Source organism: Natrix helvetica (genome assembly GCF_964273705.1).
Source record: "Natrix helvetica genome assembly, chromosome: 2".
Classification (NCBI taxonomy): Eukaryota; Metazoa; Chordata; class Lepidosauria; order Squamata; family Natricidae; genus Natrix; species Natrix helvetica.
The window spans coordinates 276,558,438-276,581,185 of record NC_138552.1 but is presented as its reverse complement, the minus strand read 5'-3'; the positions used below and the strand labels follow the sequence as shown (position 1 = coordinate 276,581,185).

Sequence of the window (22,748 nt, the reverse complement as noted above, 5' to 3'; positions counted from 1 at the left end):
TCTAGAAACATTTGGATACAAAACTTTCTCCATCCCTATCCTACAAATGGGATGCATGTTGTAAACCAAGCAGGTTTTAGATGTTTGCCATCCTTCCAAGAATGCCATTGCTTGGAAAATGTCAAGAAGAAAACAATAGATGTCACCTGTGCTATTTTTTTGCAAACACAATAACGCTGGGCCAGTTGAGGTGAAGTGTGTGCCTGTCTCTTATGAATCAGTCAGAAAGCAAGAATACCAATCAACTGACAACTCCTTTTACTTGAGTTTCCAAGAGTCAGGTTCCCCCTCCTCCCCACATGCATAGAGAGTGTTTGTTCCAGCTGAAGCAAAGCGACATTTGATCTATCAGGGTTAAGAGGGAGTGTTTTGCTGTCACCAAGGAGAAGAGAACTTCAAAGTGGAAACACGGGGAAACACTGATCAGGGCATGCTAGGAGATTCTTCCTTTTCTTGATCCTGCTCCCAAAATTCTGAAAATCCCTTATGTGATTACAATTGAAGAATAGCTGAGACTTCTGCTTTAAGAGGAAAGCAAGTAGCCTCCTTCTAAAGTAGCCGAGAGCACGAAGACACCAAAATGCTGAAATGGAGATAATCTTGAGAAGATCTCTCAGAAGGGCATAAAGGATCTACCCACCTGGGTCTTTCCTGATTCTGTGAAATATGTGAAGGACAGGACAGGAGTGGGAGATGGGTATGTAAAACCTGTCTTTAGAAAAGATCAGTGGGTAGGTTCTTAATGTTATAAATGGTTGGAGATGCTTCCCGTGATGGGTTGAACAACAAGAAGAAAACGGCTAAAACTCTAAAAGCAGCTCAGCACATTACAGGCAAAGCTCCATCAGGGATTGTGCCAGGAAGATGTCAGGGATTCAGGAAGCCAGTGTGCGAAGCATCCGCCCTTACAAGACGAGCGAACAATACTTGTATGCCATGAAGGAGGACTTGGCAGAATGGCTTAAGGAACTCTATGATGTCGGCATTGATGTGCGATCTTTTCTGGATGTCCTGGAAACAGGCGTCCTCCTTTGTCATCACGCTAACAACATCACCCAGGTAGCCAGAGACCTCAACCAGGAATATCCAAGTTTGGGCAAAAGACTCCAACTTCCCATCTATGGTGTAACCTGTAATGATTTTGCTCAGCCGGGCACGTTCCAAGCTCGGGACAATGTGTCCAACTTTATTCAGTGGTGCCGAAAAGAGATGGATATTAAAGGTACACAGATTTGAATTGATATACTGTGCAGTGCTGTAAGAGAACATGGTTCAAAGTGAATTGTTCGAATGATTAAAATGTGAATACTTTTTTGTTTTCCTTTCCTGACTTCACTTTTTCATTCCTTATGTTTTGTCTTTTCTATCGATTTGTGGATCATCCATTCAATTGTTAGTCATTTCTTTCTAAAATCTAAACTCAACTTATTTAGAACACTGCTTGGCATGATACTTTAAAAGACTGTGTATGTAGTCTTTTGTAGATACTATGTAGATACTATACATTTATGCATGTATCTCTCACTCTGTTAGAAAAGAAAATCAAAAGATGATTGATTTCCTAGTGTTCCTCTATCAGATTTGTTCTGGAAATTTAACTACACATACTCGAATTAATGAAAAGAGAAATAATATCCACAGTCTAATTCCCTTCCTTGGCCTTTCACCCTAATAATACACTTCCATTGTTGGTTTCGTATTAAATTGGTTGTTCTAAGGCATTTAATGACTGAATCCTAAGATCTTCACTTTCCATTATATATACAGCTGAATAGGAATGCAACTTGCCTTTTTTACAACTGTAATCTCGTTTTCTCATTGTTTGGCATAAAATTGGAGATGTTTTGGCTACCATTTCCATTGGCTCTCTCTCACTATTCTACTAGACTGATTTGTCCAGGACTTAGAACAATTCCTGGAGGACCATACAGGAGCCAAAGCAGTGATGGGTTCCTACCGGTTTGGACCGGTTCAGCCGAACCGGTAGTGGTTTGGTGGCCTGGATCGCTGGAACCGGCAGCGACCCATGCCTGCCATGCCCCTGAACCGGTTCACCAGGTGGCGCCTTAGATGCCACCACTTTGTTTTTTTGCTTCTGCAGAACAATTTTTATTGCACTGTACATGCGCATGGATTGCGCCCACGAGCGAACCGGCAATAGTGCCTGCTGGAACCCACCCCTGAGCCAAAGCTATAACAGTCATGGTTATATGGAGCCCCCAGATTCAGAATCTGTCAATAATACAGGTAGTCTTCAACTTATGACCACAACTAAGCCCAAAATCTATGTTGCTAAGTGAGAAGTGTGTTAACTGAATTTCGCCCCATTTTACGAATTTTCTTGCCACATTGGTTAATACAATACAATACAATACAATAGCAGAGTTGGAAGGGACCTTGGAGGTCTTCTAGTCCAACCCCCTGCCTAGGCAGGAAACCCTATACCGTTTCAGAGAAATGGCTATCCAACATCTTCTTAAAGACTTCCAGTGTTGGGGCTTTCACAACTTCTAGAGACAAGCTGTTCCACTGATTAATTGTTCTAACTGATTAATTGTTAAACAAATCACTGTCATTGTTAAATTAGTAACATGGTTGTTAAGTGAATTTGGTTTCCCCATTGACTTTGCTTATCAGAAGGTTGCAAAAAGGTGACCACCTGACCCCGGGACAGTGCAAGCGTCAAAAATGTGAGTCAGTTGCCAAGTATCCTAATGTAAATCATGTGACCATGGGGAGGCGGCAATGGTCATAAGTGTGAAAAATGGTCGTAAGTCATTTTTTCCAGTCCCGTGGTAACTTTGAACAGTCACTAAGTGAACTGTTGTTAAGTTGAGGACTACCTGTACCAAGTGGCTGTAAACTACCGTGGGAAAAACTTGTTGAATTAAAGTATTTTTAAAAAATAATTAAAAAAAGAAAAGAAAAGCCCGCTGAGTTATCAGAAACCTCTTGACCATCAGAGGAGGCAAATAGATCTGAACTAGAATCATAAGCATTTATTTATTTATTTATTTATTTATTTATTTATTTATTTATTTATTTATTTATTTATTTATTTTATTATTTTATTTTATTTTATTCATTTATTTTTAATTTAATTTTATTTATTTTATTTATTTTTAATTTTATTTTATTTTATTTCATTTCATTTTATTATTTTATTTTATTTTATTATTTTATTTATTTTGTTTTTATTTATTTTATTTATTTTGTTTGTTTGTTTAATCTCTATAGCTGCCTTTCTCAACCAGACTCTGGTCAGCTTACAACCCCAAAACTAATAAAGCAGTTAAATCATTTTTTTAAAAAACAAACAAACAGAAAAACAATTTTAAAAACATCAAAAAAATAAATAAATGCATGCATAATCTTCCTTGGACTTTGCATCCGTCAGATGAGCTGGGCAGCAACATCTATGATTCACACAAAAGTGGGGAAAACATGCTGGCTGCCAAGGATGGCAGCTCTCATCCAATCAATGCAGATAATAGCTGAAGGGGAAAAGCTACATTAGCAGTCAGAACCCGATATCCCAAGTGGGTCGGTCATGTACGGCTTTCCATTTGGTTCCAGGCCAGAAAACTCCTCTTTATCTGCTTGCCATTCATAGCAGCTTTTGTTTTATTTTGTTTTTAAGAGGGGGCTTCATATGCCGAGCAACATCGGGATCCATGATGAGTTTTGTTAATATTTAATTCAGAAGAATGGCAAAGAGCCGTATTCTCCTTCAGTAGAAGAATGGCCTGCAAGTGGACCATTTAGGTTATTATTTTTAGTTTTTATGCATGCCTCCCTAAGCATCCTTTTGGGTACATCCCATACCTTTTTTACAATACACATATTGTAACATTAATATGTTGCTCAAAGTCAATGAAACCAAATAGTTCTAATATGATGCGCAATAAATAAATGAATAGTTCTAAGAATCAGTACATTGGTATTGGAGTCTAGAAATGGTGTTTGGGGCAGTAACATACAGTTAGTCCTTGACTTATGACTACCGTTGGGACCAGAATTTCCACCGCTAAGCAAGGCAGTTGTTAAAGCGAGTTGTGCCTGATTTTACAATCTTATTCTGCCATGGTTGTTAAGCAATTCACTGCAGTTGTTAAGTGAATCATGCAAATCCAGCTTCCCCCATTGACTTTGGTTGCTGCAAGCATTTGGGAAGGTAGTAAATGTTGATTATGTGACTCTCGAGATGCTGCCACCCAGGGTGCCTGAACTTTTTGCAAGGAGGGCCAGATTTGGTGAGATGAAAAGGTGTGGGGGCGACCATTCAGCCTGACATTCTTTGAACCATTAACATTAAATGCAAATGAACTATTTTATGAAAGACTAAACAAATAACTCCGGCAGGGAGAAGAGGCTGCGGGCTGCTCGAAATGTGAAAACGGGCCGCAATTGGCCCCCGGGCCGGACTTTGGACATGCCTGCTGCAACCAAACCACTCCGTTGAGTCATTTTGTTTCTCACCCAACTCTTCCTTGGTGTCCACCTTTGTCCTGAGAGCATCTTGTAGCAATTGCCCTCCTTTCTTCCTCTTGCTGAGTTTGGCCTCTCTGTTGTCTTTCAGAGGTCCTGATGTTTGAGACGGAGGACCTGGTCTTGCGCAAGAATGAGAAGAACTTTGTCTTGTGTCTTCTGGAGGTAGCCCGGCGGGCTTCTCGTTTCGGTATGAGCGCTCCTGTCCTCATCCAAATGGAGGAAGACATTGAGGACGAGATCCGTGAAGACATGAACCTGCCACCGGATGAAACGCTTCTTCCCCGGCCCAAGAGGGAACCACCTGACTTCAAGAATCTGGACCAGATGGTACGAAAGTCTTTAAGACTGACTAGACACAATTTATATAATTATAACTTTATTATAAGTTATATACCGTATTTTTCAGAGTATAAGACGCACCGGACTATAAGATGCACCAAGATTTTGAAGAGGCAAATTTTAAAAAAAGTTTTTGTTCTCTGTAGACCTCACAAAAACGGCCCATTTTTTGTCAAAAAAGGGCATGCATAGCCTTTAGGAGGCTTATAGGGTGCTCCTGTGGGCTGGGGGGGGGGCAAAAATGTGCAAAAAAATGTCCATTTTTCAAGAAAGCTCCCACAGGGTTACATGCCTAGGTGGTGTTGCCTGGTAGGATTCAGATTCATTCATTCATTCATTCATTCATTCATTCATTCATTCATTCATTCATTCATTTATTCATCGCATTTCTATACTACCCATCTCAAACAAGTGGCTCTGCTTAGTTCCCACTCAGAGATGCATTAAGGACTCATTTTTTTTTCCTTCTGGCATTACATCTGAATAAGCACAAGCTGCTGGATGAGATCTTTTTATTCCCAGTGCTTAGGCATTTGCATGATGTTGTAAATGATGTTTTCTATATGTAGTTTTATAATATAGTTTCATTGATTCTTACTGTTTTCGTGTTGTGTGCTGCCCTGAGCTGTGTGCCAAATAATAAGACTATATATGGGTAGTCCTCATTTAGTGACTGGCTCATTTAGCAACCATTCACCATTACGGCACTGATGAAAAAATCATTTTGCAACCAGTCCTTGCATGACTCTTGCAGATCTGTAAAGCAAAAGAAAGATCCTAAATTCATGATGTTTCACTTAACACTTGAGTTGCTGATACTAATTGTGGTTGCTAAATGAGGACTCCCTGTACATTCATAATTTGACTTAATTTAGTAAAAGGGTTCAGTGGATAATTATCTAAACTGAGCCACAGTGGCACAGTGGTTAGAGTCCAGTACTGCAGGCTACTTCTGCTGACGTCTGGCTTCCTCCAGTTTGGCAGTTCGAATCTCATCAGGACTCAGCCTTCCATCCTTCCAAGGTGGATAAAATGAGGACCCAGATTGTTGGGGGCAATAGGCTGACTCTGTAAACCCCTTAGACAGGGCTGTAAAGCACGATGAAGCGGTATGTAAGTCTAAGTGCTATTGCTAAACAACACAAAAAGTCTTTTTTCTTCTTTAAAAGTATAATTCTGGTGGGATTTTCCAATTTCAAGGCAGGTTTACCTGATGCCTTTCATTATTAAGATCTTTATATGATTTTTTCCCTTTCTTCTGCTTTCCCTGAAGGTCCAGCACCTTGTAAGCCGGTGCACCTGTCCAGTTCAGTTCTCTATGGTCAAAGTCTCAGAGGGAAAGTATCGCATTGGTGATTCCAACACTCTCATATTCGTCAGGGTGAGTCAAGCTTAAACATTACCTTTCAGGAAGCAGGAACTCTACAGAACGTCACATGTTGAGCTCTGAGGAGTAAAGAACTGCCTGGTGCCAATAGCAACCTCCTTTAATGAACAAACAAATCTTGAGACTCCAGTCTGTCTCAGCTGTGCTGAGAAAAAGACAACTTGCATTTCCCAAATGAAAGCAACCTAGACATATCCCTCAATATAGGGGTAGTCACAGGGCAGGGTCAAAAAAGTCAAGATGCTTTTTTTCAAAAGGCACTTGGATTTCTTTTGTTTTTTCCTTGAAGATGTTTTGCTTCTCATTCAAGAAGTGATAAGTAAGTAAGCTCCCCGTTAGGAGAGCGAGTGTGCAGAGAAGCGTAATGAGAGTGATATGCAAGAACACGCACAAACCTGCATACAGGGACACCGAATAGTATAAAATATAGTAGTTTACTATTTGGAAATATAGAGGTATTCAGAGTTCAATTTATAGTCCAAGTCATACATGGTTCAGTCAGTTATCAATGTTCTCAGTTAAGGAATAATCCTTCAAACACAGTCCAGTGTCAAATAATCAGTTTAGCACTAACAGTAGCAAAAACACAGTACCGCACAATACACCTATCAGCTTCTAACAAACAGAGAGGTAACAGTCATTCTGGCTCCCTCTTATGGCTGCTTGAGGTAACAGCAACCAATCACATTACAGCAGTACTTAAAGCTACAGTACTACCATCCTGGTTTATATATTGCTGACCCAACTATTAGCTTACATTCCTAACAAGAAGCTTCTTCAGTTCTGACTGAATGGAACTTTCAGCAGTTCCAAGAACATTCCATACCCGTTTGCACCCGGATTCAGGTGATCCGGAAAGCACAGATAAATCCCCAAATGGCCTCAATGAGTCTAATGATCAGATGACTGCAAGGAACATAAATCCTTCCATTCCCCCACCACCACCACCACCATTCAGTCAGAACTGAAAAAGCTTCTTGGGTGAGAAGTGAAACATCTTAAAGAGAAAAAAGACAAAGAAAATCCAACTGCCTTCTGGATAAAGCCAGGGGTGGGCTGCTGGGGGTTCGCAGAGGTTCAGGAGAACCTCTAGCTAAGATTCTGGGCAGTTCGGAGAATCCCCAAATCCCACTCCTGGCTGGCCCCGCCCACCCCACCCTGCCCCTCCCAGGAGTCCCCATGCGGCCCGTTTGGGATGCAGATAAGTGCAGAGTGCATGCAGAGGCTCAGGGAGGACCTACCGGAAGTTCAGGAAGGCTGGAAACGGGCCCATTTCTGGCCTCCAAAGGGCCTCTGGAGCCTGTGGAGGCCGTTTTTGCCCTCCCAGAGGCTGAAGGAAAGCCTCCGGAGTCTGTGGAGGGCAACCCCCCCCGTCCCGCTATGCTGCAGGAGGCCAACTAGGCCACGCCCACTTTGGCCATGGTCACCCAGCAAACAGGCAGAGAACTCCTTGCTAAAAATTTTGAAGCCCACCCTGGATAAAGCACCTTCGTGACAACCATCACCTGGATGACTGAGAATCTCCATAGCAGAGGTGGGTTCCTACCAGTTCGGACCGGTTCAGTCAAGTAGGTAGTAACTCGGCTGGACATACGCCCGAACCGGTTCTATCCTTGGGGCCGCCATCTTGATTTTCTATTCTGCAAATGCACAGAACAATCTTCGTTGAAACATTTTAATTTTTTCCCCTTTTCTAATGTTGTGCGCATGCGCAGACCTTTTTAGGTGGAAATGCGCACTGGGGTGCGTATGAGCAAAGCAAGCAAATGTGCACAAATTTTTTTGCATGCCGAACTGGTAGTAATGCCGGCAGGAACCCATACACCCCTACTCCATAGACATTCAATACAATACAATAGCAGAGTTGGAAGTACCATTTTTCAACGTCGTTGAAACTTTGAATGTCACTAAATGAACTGTTGTAAGATGAGGACTACCTGTAGTCCCTACGTTTGAGGTTGTTTTGGAAATTATCCTTCTGTGGATTCAAAGAATGTGACTGAATAGGATATCCATTTGCATGCAAGTCTCTGAGGATGCTACTTTGGGGCTGCTCAGTGCTATATTGTGCCATGGATTTACATGTGCAATTAGATGGCAGCAAAGACTTATTTGAAATTATGGTTACTTGGATGTTTGCAGCTCAAATATGGAAGCTCCCTTCCCAAACATAGATGAAGAATTTCCACCAAGGGATTATGATGTCAGCCAATCCTATCAATTAATTCATTGGCAGGGGGGGCTGGAATTCAAATCTATTCCCACTCCCTCCAGTCATCCTGTTCAATCAATTAACTCTGCATTATTAACCAAAGGACTCAGTTGTTTGCTTAGTCAATTAATTGGGAAATGGAAAGTAGTGTTGGAAGAAATGTCCTTCTGGGTTCAGCTCCAAGTGGGGGAAAAGACATTGGAAACATGGAGGCTGCTTGCAAAGATGGTTTAATGGTGGACAGGACCACATGGCTTGAGGTCCTGAACAGAAAAGATGATCACATGCTTCAAGGTGTTGGGTGAAGAAGAAAAAGGTGCAGAGATGCTGAAAGTCTCTGGTTTTATGCCCTCTCTGGCCTTTGATCTCGAGCTTGTATTCCGATTGGTTGACAGACTCCCATGGGGCCATGCAGGGGCAACTCTCTAAACTGTGTTTTGAGTCCACGTTTGGTTGAGCATTGCTTCTTCCCAGGTGCCCTGTGGTGACATGGGTAAAGGGTTAATACTATCATGCCTTAATCCCATCGGCCTCGAGCTGAAGGGGGAGATCTTTGTTATGTAGAATAGACTGGCTTAGGCCTTTTCATGGCTCATTGACAAAGGTGGGGCTATTAAGAGTGAGTCTGTTTCTTGCCTAAAAAACACGTTTCTCCATTTCTTATCCAGGGAAATCTAATATTCTGCCTTTTCAATATTTCCCAGGAGATTTCATTTTTCTAGGAGAGGGGTGGGTGCAAACTTCCTACAGTAGAAAATCAGGGCTTTCAGGAAGCATGTGCAAAGGGAAGTCCCAATCCAAGGGAGGGGGGGGAGACTTTGTTTTAAAAGAACAATAGGTGGGTGTGAACTCTTCAAAAAGCTGAGGATAGCTGAGATAGCATTTGATACCACAGAAGGGGTGATGTTTGCTCACACGTGTTTTTGGTTGGTCTAGATCTTGCGGAACCACGTGATGGTCCGAGTAGGTGGTGGCTGGGACACTTTGGAACACTACCTAGATAAGCATGATCCGTGCCGGTGTACTTCACTCTGTGAGTCCATTTCTATCCCTTTTCAGTGTAATGTATGATTTTGCCTGCAATTCTAAGTTTAGACTCCAAGAATGGCATCCATCCATCATGGCTCAATCTTTTTTGAGCCAGAAATAGTATCTCTGCTCAGCTAAAAAAAAAAAAAAAAGGATGCCTCCTCTTATGACGTTTCTCTATTTTAAAAGTGCATCCATGGACTGCAGGTGTCTCCTAGCTGGTGTGACAATCTCTAGATTTAGAGATCCTGCTTGCATAGAATCATGTGAGCATGCTTGGGTTATAACTCTGGTTGCACTTACAGCATCAGAGAATCCTTGAGTTACTAAAAGTCTGTAGAGATTCTCAGTCATCCAGTTCACGGTTGTCCCGAAGGTGCTTTTTTCAGGAGGCAGGTGGACTTTCTTGTTTTTTCTTTTGAAGACGTTTCGCTTCTCATCCAAGAAGCTTCTTCAGCTCTGACAGGATAGTGGGGGATGGAAGGATTTATATTCCTTATAATTTATATAATTTATATTCCACATGTCTACCAGCTGTCTGCAAGGCATATAAATCCTTCCACCACCCCACTATCCTGTCAGAGCTGAAGAAGCTTCTTGGATGAGAAGAAAAACATCTGCAAAGAAAAAGACAAGAAAGTCCAGTTGCCTCCTGAAAAAGCACCTGTGGGACAACCGTCACCTGGATGACTGAGAATCTCTGCAGACTTTTAGCTATAGAATTTGGGATGAACACCCTTTGAATGGTGCGGGACTAGGAATGAATTTCCAGAGGAAAATTTGCAGGCAACAGGAACCAGGAGCACCACTCAGGATACACTGAGGACATAGGGAAACCTTCAAGGGCTTCAATGACCCTCTAAAAGGATGCAGATTACCAGCTGTCTGCAAGGCATATAAATCCTTCCATTCCCCACCATCCTGTCAGAGCTGAAGAAGCTTCTTGGATGAGAAGCAAAACATCTGCAAAGACAAGAAATTCCAGTTGCCACCTGAAAAAGAATCCTTGGGATATCTTGAGTTACTACTGTAACGGAGCCTGCCCATTAGGGTTATAACTTATGACAGTTGTAAAATATGACTGATCCAATTTCATGATTATTTTTTTTTTGTGGCATCCTGTAAGCAAATATGTGGTCACTAAGTGAACTCCAGAGTTGGCTAACATTATAACTGGTTTGGAGAAACTCCAAATCCCACCCCAGGCTGGCCCCGCCCATCCCACCCATCCCAGGAGTCTCCATGTGGTCCGTTTTGGATGCAAGATAAGTTCAGGGCCTGTCCGGAGGCTCGGGGAGGGGGGGAAAATGGGCCTCCCGGAAGTTCCGGAAGGCCAGAAATGAGCCCGGAGGGCCTCAGGGGGCCTCTGGAGCCTGGGGAGGAATTTTTTGCCCTCCCACAGGCTCGAGGAAAGCCTCTGGAGCAGTGTTTCTCAATCTTGGCGACTTTAAGTTCTGTGGACTTCAACTCCCAGAATCCCCCAGCCAGCATAGCTGGCTGGGAAATTCTGGGAGTTGAAGTCCACAGGACTTAAAGTCACCAAGGTTGAGAAACACTGCTCTGGAGGCCGGAGAAGGCGAAAATGTCCCACCACCATGGCCACACCCACCCAGCAACCGGGCAGAGAACCTGTTGCTGAAGTTTTTGAAGCCCACCCATGACTACACGATTCTACGAATGGCCATAAGCGTTCCTCATTGCCAAGTGCCGTCATGTGACTGCAGGGAGCCCTAATAGTTGTAACTTGGAATCTGGGTCATAAAGTACCCTCCAAGTAAGACTGTTGGAAATTGAAATGGTTGCTAAGCTACCAGTTGTAAGTTGAGGCTGTTAAATATGGCCAAATTGACTAGTGTTTTCCTTAATAACAGGCTGGTGACCTAGTTCATGCCTTTTCAATTATACTAAAAGCATGATGAGAAAGTCTCGATTGACCAACGCCACGGTGGGCTTTGGAGGTTGATATCTATGGGCCCATCTGATTTTGACATACAGTACAACTTGGCAAATAAAAGGAATAAATGGTAAAAAGCCTGAAAGAAATGAAAGAAGAACAAAGAGATGTGCTGTGCGTCTATGAAACTAGAAGCCATTCTGCCTAATGTACGCTCTCATGGAGTTGATTATAGGCAGTGGCTGAAAATGAGGCTTATTGAGAAAGAAAAGGCTAGGTCGTATGTCAGAAAGCATGCAATCATGTTCATTTAGATTACTGTGCAATTGTATGAAAATAGATTTTTTTAAAAATTAATGTTGTGATAAGTTTGGGAAAAAACCGTGCAACCTTCTGAATGAATGTAATGTAATCCCAGGGGAAAAACAATCTTGTTAGTTGACATGAGAGAAAAGACTACAGAAAAAAAAAGGATTGGGCCTTTGGAAGTCCCAAGAATGGATGAGAATCGTGACTGGCGAATGCCTGTTTAGTAACAGGGGCTTTCAAATAGGGGATTGAAGCAAAGTCTCGTAATAAAGATTAAGAGAATTGGTGAAGAAAACAAGGCAATGAGAAATTTTGAATTAGAGTGTCTATTATTTGATTGGTGTCAAAATTGGGTCTCAAGGAAAAATGAACACGGAAGAAAAGAAAAAACGGTTCAAAGAAACTGGAATGAAATTAGAACGTCTCCTGGAAGAGAAAGTATGAAGATATATTAGAAGATAGATGGACTTCCCAAAAGAATGAAAGAAAAGACAACGTAGAGAAAGAGAAAGTAGAAACTGCTTTGAACCGAGTGGAAATAACTGAAGCAGGAGGAATTACTCTATGCACCTGGGATGCATGAAAAACGAAACAAACATTCTTGGTGGAACTGGAAGGATGAAGTGAGAATACGATAGGATAAGATAGGATAGGATAGGATACTTTATTGTCACATTGTATATACACTAACCAGCATACATTAAAATGAAATCTCATTCCATACAGCTCTCATTCCATACAGCTCCATACAGCTCTCATACACTTCCAATATACACTACATAATATAACAGAATAAATAAATACAGATAAATACAGAGTCTAGTTCAAATGTACATGGTGAATTTACTAGACAGATGGCATAGGGAACAAAGCGATTACAGAATCAGGTAGTCCTGCTAGAAATACTTTGAAACCTCCTCCCGGAGGAAACAGACCGGGAACTGGGTGTGTGAGGTCTCTAACAATGCTTTGAACTCTAAGCACATAGCGCTTAGAAGCAGCATGCTGAATACCAGGAAGTGAATTTCCTATGATCTTCTCGGCTGTCCTTACCACTCTCTGTATGGACTTTCTATCTGAGGCATTGCTGCCACCAAACAGACAGCAATGCAGTTTGTTAAAACGCTCTCAATTGTGCCTCTGTAAAAAGTGGTCAGGAGGAGAAGGAGAAAGATGTGCTCTCCTCATCCGATGCAGGAAATGCAGACGCTGGTTAGCACGCTTCACTAAGGATGACGTGTGGAGAGACCAATTCAGATTGTTAGCTATCTGTACCTCCAGATACTTAATACTGTTGACCACCTCTACAGCTGCATCCTTGATACTGAGTGGAGTATAACTGTGTCGGCTCTTCCTAAAATCTACAATGATCTCCTTTGTTTTATCAACATCTAGAACCAGATTACTTTTATTGCACCAGTCCACTAAAGGTGCAGATGAGAAAAAAAATGCATACAGATAGTCCTCAACTTACAACCATTTATTTAGCAATTGTTCAACGTTTACAATGGCATTGAAAAAATGACTTATGACTGGTCCTTGTGCTTACAACCATTACAGTATCCCACAGTCATGTGAACAAAACTTGGGCACATGGCAATCGGCATATATTTACAACAAGGGCAGCATCCCAGGGTCACATGATCACCATGTGTGACCCTCCCAGGCAGCTTCTGACAAGTGAAGTCAATGGGGGAAGCTGGATTTGCTTAATGATGACCTTGTGATGCACTTAAAAATTGCAGTGATTTGGTTAATAAACAGGGCCAAAACAAAAAGGTTCATAAAACTGGGTGCAACTCACTTAACCATTTTGCTTTGCAATGGAAATTCTGGTTGCAATTGTGGTTGTAAGTCGAGGACTTATAAGGGAATGAATTCTGCAAATTGTGAAGATGAGAGAAAAATATAATGGGTCTAAAGAAAAAATAATTCCAAAGGATGTATTCAAAGAGAGCAAGAAATGGATTAAATAAGATTAAAATGCAGAGTACTTTTAATGAATTGTTTTGGAAATCAGTGAGAAGGGAAATTAGGAGAAGAATGAATGAGATTAAAAATAAAAGTGATTCTTTGGAATAAAACTGAAGTGAGTGAATGTTCAGCTCTTTTTTTAAAATCAAGTTTATTAAGTTTCAAAGAAGGATAAAATACAAAATAACAGAAAAAGAAAAATTGGGAAGAGATAAAAAAGGTGGGTTAAAAAGTGATATGAAAAAAAGAAAAAATTGCTTCCTATGTTCAGTACAGATGTAAATATATAATAACTTCACTCTGTTAAACAAAACATAGAAACATCCTATAAAATATATAAATTAAAATCAAAAGAGCATTAAAATTATATAACAAAATGATATCTCATTCTAAGTTTAAACATACAAAAATAATATACGGTGCCTGCTTATTCTTTATGTGTATGTGTAAACTTAGAATAATATATTGTTTTGTTATATAATTCTAATAAACTTTAAAATCATAAACTTGATAATCATAGAATTAAAGTGCTAAGCTTTATTGTTAGACAATATACCTCTCTAATAATGCTCAGCTCTTTAATTCTATGGTTATTTGAATTAAGCTTAAAGTACTGTATTTGTACTGCAACTAATGTCATGGCCACTAGGTGGCAGCAAAGATACAGAAAACTATTTTGCTACCTAGCGGTTATCCAGATTTTCACAGTCCCTAGCTTTACTTTGAGTATAAATGAACCAGCTTAGACCCCCTATCCAGTGGTGGGATTCAGCCAGTTCACACCACTTCTGGAGAACTGGTTGTTAAACTATTTGAATCCCACCACAGCCCCTATTCCTTCCTACCTAGAAATTCTGCATTGCAAATATCTTCAACTTTCCATCCTGATCCCTATTACTTTAAATAGGTTCCTTTGAAAACGTCTACAAATGCATTAATCTGTACAAATGCATTGTTTAATCTGTATAAACCACCTATTTATAGGCAAGTGCGCACAAAATGGCACGCGCATCGAACTGGCAGCAACCTACCCGATGCCACCCAACACCCTGATTCAGTAGGCTGTTAAAATACATCCAGCGCGAGAATTCAAAATGGCTTCTCTCTTGCTTTCCAGCCTCCATTCTTCCACAAAAGAAAAAAGCGGTCCTATCCCAAAAGTACAGTTTCTGGCTGTTACTTCGAAACCAAAAACGGCCACCCCTAGTCATATTTCCTACTATTGCTTTGGTAATAGAGTCTTTGTGGAATTAAAACGGGATTATGTGCCACCGTGCTTATGGGTTTCCTGGAAACTGGCAACAGCAGGGAAGAGGTAACTGGATTAATTAACTCCTTGACCTGACGTAGGACCCTAGAATCCCAAAAATGATACCGCCAAAAGTTCTCGACGGCTCCAGGCCTTCATATGCTAAAAGCTTTGTTGTTATTGCTTTTTCTGCAGCTCACAAGCAGGCCTTGAAGATGGCCAGTCCTCAGAAGATGCAGGGGTCTCAGGTTCAGCATGAAATCACAGCCCGTTTAACACCCAGGAAGGACAGCTGTAACAAGCCTCAACCTACCTTAATTGTGAGCAGATGCCAAAGCCCATTGCCCCCAGTAGAGTGGCGGTCCTATCAGCCCCACAGTTTAGGTTCTTCTGGATGTAAGAAGGTTCAAGCGTCCTCAAATAATGGTGGCAGCAAGAAAAATGAAGGCTCACAGATGTCCCAGGATTATTCAGAGCCCAGGAAAGGCCCTTTAATAAGGTAATAGAAGATATCCACAGAATTGGTTTCCAAAATGTTTTTTTAGTTCTGAGCAAAATGTCTAAAATTGACTGGAGTATTAGAGCAATGGGATGGTTGACAAGCCACCTTTTCTTTATTTTCAATATAACACTCTAGGTTAGCCTCAGATAGTGATGGCTAACCTTTTTTGGCTCCCTTGCCAAAAGCGGGGGGAGCGCAGGGGGGGGTCGTGCGTGGGGGTGCCACACCCATAGTGCTATGCATGTGACCAGCAACCCCCCTGCTTTTGGCACGGTTTTGTTGCCCTCCCCAGGCCCCAAAGGCTTTCTAGAAGCCTGGGGAGGGCAAAAAATGGACTTATGGGGAACCCGGAAATTCGGGAATGGTGACTTCCAGTTTGTCTGTAGGGCCGATTTTCGACCTCCGGAGACTTCAGGAGGCTTCCCTGAAGTCTCCAGAGGGCAAAAAACGGCCCTATGAGTAAACTGGAAGTTTGTTCCGGTTTGCCCATAGGGCCGGTTTTTCGCACTCTAGAGGCTTCAAGGAAAACTGCCTCAAAAGAAGGCTGAAGTCAGTTTTCTGTCTCCGTCTTCATGACTTTTGTAATAACTTTACCCTTTTAAAAGTCTTGGCAATCGATGCTGCTTTTTGTCTCTTGCATATCAACAGTTGATTGTCTGGTTCCTCCTGCAAAAATCATCTTGCAGAGAAAGGAGCTTCCACTGTTAAGGGGAGCAGGTTTTCTGTTAGAAAAGTTACAGATACGAAGATTGAAATGTGAGCAGCAAGTAATGGAGAAATCTCCTGCATAAGACCTGAAGTACTGCTGCCAGCTGAAATGTTATGTGATGTCAGCCATTCCTGATGGACTAGAAGTCTCACATTGTCAAAGAAGGATGAAAACTGTAATCAAAACCTTTTCTGGGGTACACAACTGGCATCACTGATTTGACAGACCAATGTTCTGTTGCAGTGCACAGAAAGCAGTGCACTCCTTATTGGCTGTAAATACCAACAAGATTCATTAGCCAGGGACATAACCATATGTGCATAACCAGGGACAGGAGTTGAATTCCAAGTGTATTACATGCTACCTATGCACAGGAATCTGATCTACTAGCAGTCAAGTAAAATTGGCACTAGATAAGGTAAATGGAATTCACAGGGGGCTGGACTAGGGGTGGGCTGCTGGGGGTTTGCAGGGGTTTGGGAGAACCCCTAGCTAAGATTCTGTGCAGTTTGGAGAACACCCAAATCCCACTCCTAGCTCGCCCCACCCACCCCACTCCTCCCCTCCCCAGAGTCCCCATGTGGCCCGTTTTGGATGCAGGTAAGTTCAGGGCATGTGCAGAGGCTCGGTGGGTGGGTGAAAAATGGGCCTACCGGAAGTTTAGGAAGGCCAGAAACGGGCTTGTTTCTGGTGTCCAGAGGGCCTCTGGAGCCTGGAGAAGCCATTTTTGCCCTCCCTGAAGCTCAAGAAAAGCTTCTGGAGCCTTGGGAAGGCAAAAATGCCCCCTGCCATAGTGCAGGAGGCCCACATCACCCAGCAACTGGGCAAAGAACCCATGCTAAAATTTTTGAAGCCCACCCCTGAGTTGGACTTGGACCTTTTGTAGGAGTGTAGCAATTCCAAAAGCTATGATACATTTGATTCTGCCCTTGGGGTCAGCCTGCTCATCTCCTACAAATCAGCCCTTATCACAGGGGTGTCCAAACTTGGGAACTTTAAGACTTGTGGACTTCAACTCCCAGAATTCCCCAGCCAGCATGGCTGGCTGGGGAATTCTGGGAGTTGAAGTCCACAAGTCTTAAAGTTCCCAAGTTTGGACACCCCTGCCTTATCAGAATCCACATTCCACATGGATAATGTTCTGTTACTTTAAAGAACAAGAAACATTAATCAAAGACATTCCTAGTTACTGAAAACATTACTCAGCGGCTTCCCTCTCCTGCTGCTTTTAGTGTATGTAATATCAGTATACTCATGCAGTACGTATTCCCCGTTTCATAGCTGTGGACCTTTTCTCTTTCAGAGCAAGGGAACGATCCGCAACTCCATCCCAGAGACCTCTAGGTACAGGAGAGAGGCCTGGATCCAAGCAGACAGTTTCTACACGGAGTGGGAGAGAGACATTCTGTGTCTCGTTGTCTTCTCAGCAAAACGGGAGCGTGGAGAGCATCTCCCATGGTTTGAAATATTTCTCTGGTCCAAGGTCTAGAAGAGAGCCTGGTAGGATTGAGACAGCAGCAGGGAATCTGAAAACAGAAATAAAGAAACCAGCACCACTGGGAACAACGATACGAAGGGATGAGGCATTTCAGCCAGCAGGAAGTAGCCAGCGAGCAGTGAACAGTTGTTCACAGATATGTTTTACCAGCCCAGAGAAACACTTTAAAACCTCCAACCAACAGACTGTTAAGGTCCCAATGGAAAACTTACAGAGACAGCAGAAAGGGGCTCTTCTACATAATGGGAGGAAAGATTCAGTAGCTCAGCTATCTTCATCCCCAACGAAGCACACAGCCCAGATTCAAAGAGAGGATAGTTGTTTAAGGACCTCAGGAAAAGTTGGCTCACTTTTCTCCAGGCCTCCAACTCCTAGAAAGAATGAGGCTTATCAAGGACTATTTAGGAATAGTGATCCTGATCTTCCCTTGGACAAAGAACACCTCCAGTGGAACAGCAAAAAAATACCCAGGGGTGAGATGGGTCCTAAAAAGGAACATAATAAGATGCTCAGAATGGAAGTTTTTGATTCATTGCCTTCTCACTTAGGGACTGGAGTCCATCACTTGGACTCAGAAGAGAAAACGAAAGATAATCAGGCATTGCAGGGGCAAAAAAATATCCTGGGAACTTCTTGTCAGTTGAGCCCTGAAGTTACAAAAGAGCCCTCTGTGGAAAAAGAACGTGTCTACACACCATTACCTATTAACTTGGCTGAAGAACAAGCTTTGTATAAAAGTTTGGAAGAGGAGATTTTGTCCAATATCAAGGAGTTGGAAGCAGATTCAGAGAACAGCCATATTCCTGGAGAGAACCAGTTGGAAGAGTTTAAAAAGGACAATGACCCAGAGACAAACTCCACAATGGTAGGTTGTAACCTTCCCAAAGTACCCGTTCCTTCTTTGTCCTTCTTGCAAAGAACCAAGATCTTGACTTATAGTGAAGGTATTCCACGGAGTGGCGTATATGTGCCAGAAAGAGACACAAGGCTGCATCCAGCAGGCCTCCATTATGACAGCGTAATTCAAGAACTTTCCATGGCCCTCCATCTGGAGCACATGGGGACTGACCTTTCTTCTTCCTTTCCAATCAATCCGTCTTTGATGAATGGAAGCCAGGCCCAACTAAAATTTGGGGAAAGAGAAATTCCACCTGAAAACCCTTTAGTGACTGAAGCAAAGGAAGATAAGGTGCCCCTTGCAAATAATGGAGGACCGACAGAAGCTAGTGAGAATGGTGATACCCTTCAAACATTACCGAATGAAGAAGCTCCCCAACCTTCAGGAAGTTCTGTGGTTGCAGAGAATGTGCAAAGTAAACCAAGGAGAACCCTAAAAAAACCAGAGCGTGTGCCGTCCTTTTACAAGCTCAAGCTACGCCCCAAGATCCGTCCACGCAGAGACCACAGGCCTGAGAAGAAGCCTTCAAAGATCCCCACACCGGTGGCATACAGATACGCTCGAAAAACAACTAACCCCAAAGGGCAGGGGAAAGCCCACAGGGCCAAATGCCAGACTAAGAACGGCCCAGCTACGGTGAAACAAGAGATCCCTGGAAACACACAATGTGAGCACAGCTTGTCCTCCACACAACATGTGCAACTGACTCTGACGGAACAGATAATGGGCGCTTTGGATGACAAGGAAACCTGGCTGTGATTGCGACCGAAGATACAGTTGTAATCTTCTGATATGCTTAAATCTCATCACTCTTCAAAGTTTGCAACCAGCAACCTCCATCTCTGTGAGAAAAATAGGTAGTCCTTGACCTAGGACTGCCATGGAGCCTGTCTACTAGTCAGTCATAATGGTTGTAAAACGAGTCAGATTTGATGACCCTTTTTGCCGCAAACACGGCTGTCATTAAGTGAATCAATAGTTCACAATAAGCACAGTTTTGCTGAAAATTGGAAGCAAGCCCCAGTTGTCAGCAAAACCATAATAAAACATGGTCATGGGATCATAGGATGCTGCAAATGACCTTCAGTGTGGCCATGTCGCCTAAGCGCCTGAAGTTTAGTCAGGTGACTGTCGAGGGGGTCTAACCATCAGGACTTTGAATCTGGTTCTAAGTAGAACCAAAGGGGGCTAGGTCCATTGTAACATTGAAGGGTCACTAAACAACTGGTCATAAGTCAAGAATTACCTATATACCTGCATGTCAGTCAAGGATTACCTGCAGAACTAGATGCTTTATATACGATATGTTGAATCGCAAGGGAAGGACACCCTAGCTTCTACTTCTTTTGTTTCCTGGACACTTTTTGAAACTTTGATTACAGGTGCTTCACTTGTACTACTGAGGACTAGAACCCTTTCATGATCTTAGGGTTCCACGTCGCTGGATATTTGCACAAAGAAAAAAGACTGCTAGAGAAATCTATGCCTGTTGATCGTTGCGTTTTCTGCCTGCTGAATAATTTACTATTGACCTGGTTTGATTTGATCAGATTCACGACGACTCTTGGGGCCCTTTTGTCCCTCTTTCCACAACATATTATCAAAACTACTCATGTCCTGCTGGATCAGCCCTATATTCCTAGTTGTCAGCCCCTTGAGGTAGGCCAGATCTGAACACCAACATTATGAATGCTAAGACTACTTTTATTATGGGGTTATAGTAACAGAATCCTGCAATTCTGAATGTGGCCCCCTCCCTTCCCCACCTTTATCCTAGACAGAAGTAGGGAGGGTCAAGTCTGAGACATTTTTTCAAATTACTATATTTTTCAGACTATACGACACCCCAGTGTATGACACACCAAGATTTCGAAGAGATAAGTAAGAAAAAAAAGTTTTTGTCCTCCCCAGCCCACAAGAGCTTTCTGAAGGCTTCAGCAGGGCTGGGGGAAGGCAAAAAAACAGGCAGAAAATGGACTGTTTTTTGCAAAAATGGGGGCATTTTTGCCTTCCCCCAGCCCTGCTGAAGCCTGCAGAGTGCTGCTGGGAGCTGGGAGAAAGCAAAAACACCTCCATTTTTGCAAAAGATAGCATTTTTTTTTGCAAAAATGAGATGCGGGGGCAGTGCTTCGGGAGGCCAAAAATGGCTGTATTCGGTGTATAAGGTGCACCAACATTTCCAACATTGCATCAATATGGTACATTTTTTGCTTTGGGTGCAAATTTTTCTTATCTACCATATTTTTAAAGTATAAGACGTATCCTTTTCTCCAAAAAAGAGGGTGAAAATCTGGATGTGTCTTAAACACTGAATACAACATTTTTGGACCCCTGAAACTCTGCCCCCTTTGCAAAAATGGCCATGCAGAGCCTTTAGGAGGCTTTCAGAGTGCTCTTGGGGGCTGGGGAGGGCAAAAATGATCAAAAAATGGGCCGTTTTGTTGCTCATTTTTGGCTCCCCTGAGCCCCCAGGAGCACTCTATAAGCCTCCTAAAGGCTATGCATGCCCGGTTTTTTTTGACAAAAAATGGGCCCATTTTAGCAAAAAAGGCAAAAAAAGCAAAAGCTTTTTTAAAAATTTTCCTCTTTAAAATCTTGGTGCGTCTTATACTCTGGTGCATCTTATACTCTGAAAAAATGGTAATCGTTGCTTTGACTGTGGGTCTTCTCCTTCCTCAAGGTTATTCTCACAGCATATTTCTTTGTCCAGCTTAAAATAGCCTACACATATGTGGATCTTCCCGATAATTTGGAAAAGGATATGTTGGTCTGGAAAATTGGAAGTTGCGTTTCTTGCGCATATGGAAAATATCTAGTTTTAAAAAGATGGCTTGAAGCAGAAATGTGTAACCTTTGCTGGACCAAATACTTTACTTGGCTTTTCAATGGTGTAAGGGAGTTGCATTCCAAATACAGGGCAAAGCCAGGAAAATATATATTGGATTGTAATTAAAATGATATTAAATCTAATTAAGACATTTAATAGAATGCATATATTTCATGATTTCTTCTTCATGGATTCTCAGCGCTTCAAGCACCCCAATGTATCCTAGTCCCTAAAACACCCTGTCAATATTTAATTTCATGGGCTTGTCAAGGCTATAGATGATCAGTACTAACACATCCTAAAAAAAACCCAAAACAGGGGTATCAAACTTGATTTCATTGAGGGCCACATCAAGGTTGTGTTTGACCTGGGGAAGGAGGGGGCATGGCCAGGGTGAGTGTGGCCAGCTCAATGTCACTTGTGTTGGGGACACCTGCGGTGGCCAAGTGCTAAGGTAGGACTTTCTTTCTTTCTTTCTTTCCTTCCTTCCTTCCTTCCTTCCTTCCTTCCTTCCTTCCTTCCTTCCTTCCTTCCTTCCTTCCTTTTCTTCCTTTTCTTCTTTTTCCTTCCCTCTTCATTCTAATTTCTTCTTCCTTCCCTGCTTTAGTTATTTTTCCTTCCTTGCTCTTTCCATTTTCCCTTCTTTCTCTTTCCACTGTCCGTTTCTCCTTTCCTGTCCCTTCTTGCATGCTCAAATGCATAAGGGGAAAGAAACATTTCTCTTTTTGTTTTGCTTTTACTTTGTTTTGCTAGGCCGGCCACGACAGCCTCCTGCAGCCCTCTGCCAGCAAAGACGGAGGCCAGGCCGGCTGCGCACGCCCCCTAGGCTCCATTCTCGCTGGCAGAGGCTGCAAGAGGCTGTCGGGGCCAAAAACAGAGCCCAGGAGGGCTGCACGCGGCCTTCCCGAGCTCCATTTTGGCTGGCAGAGGCACTGCGGGCTTTGCTATTTCCAGGGCAGCCCCACAGGCCAGACCTAAGCACCCTGCGGGCTGGATCCGGCCTACAGGCCTTGAGTTTGACACCCCTGTCCTAAAACCTTTTTGTGCCTACAAAGTTAGTGTAAAGCTTTTGAAAATGGTAATGATATCAGGACTAGAACATCTTACGTTTGAAGAGCCAATGGCATACAGCACAGGTAGCATGTTTGAAAATGGAGCAGGAAGCTGAAGAAGCAGAAGCAACTGTATTTAAAAAGCTGCGTCTCTCGTATTTTTTGGCAGTAGCATGTCCCCAAGAGCCCCAAGCCAAAAGAGCTTTGCATGAGAAAGAACAAATTATTTAAATCTGAAATAATTCTAAGGCTAGATTTGACAAAGTTGGTTCTGAAAAGTTCCCTGCCTTTTGACACATGCATACAGAAAACGTAGTTTTTGAGGGTTTTTTAAAGAAATATTTTTGTCTCACCTTTTTTTGCATATACAGCTGAAGG

At 42.5% G+C, this 22,748-nt stretch overlaps 1 protein-coding gene across 1 annotated transcript; it reads left to right on the top strand.

Moving 5' to 3' along the window:
- Positions 1 to 442: 442 nt before the first annotated feature.
- On the top strand, positions 443 to 20,393 carry GAS2L2 (growth arrest specific 2 like 2). Its single transcript, XM_081941216.1, has 6 exons — positions 443 to 1,222; positions 4,580 to 4,818; positions 6,104 to 6,211; positions 9,366 to 9,462; positions 15,080 to 15,383; positions 17,399 to 20,393. Exons 1-6 carry the CDS (start codon positions 865 to 867, stop codon positions 19,248 to 19,250), a joined length of 2,958 nt encoding a protein of 985 aa, XP_081797342.1. The 5' UTR covers positions 443 to 864; the 3' UTR covers positions 19,251 to 20,393.
- The last annotated feature ends 2,355 nt before the right edge of the window (positions 20,394 to 22,748 follow it).

Excerpts from the sequence above, each read along its gene's own strand:
- GAS2L2 (XM_081941216.1), top strand. The coding sequence starts at position 865 with ATGTCAGGGATTCAGGAAGCCAGTGTGCGAAGCATCCGCCCTTACAAG. Across the intron at positions 1,223-4,579 it reads AAAAGAGATGGATATTAAAG|AGGTCCTGATGTTTGAGACG; the intron begins GTACACAGATTT and ends GTTGTCTTTCAG. Across the intron at positions 4,819-6,103 it reads TCAAGAATCTGGACCAGATG|GTCCAGCACCTTGTAAGCCG; the intron begins GTACGAAAGTCT and ends CTTTCCCTGAAG.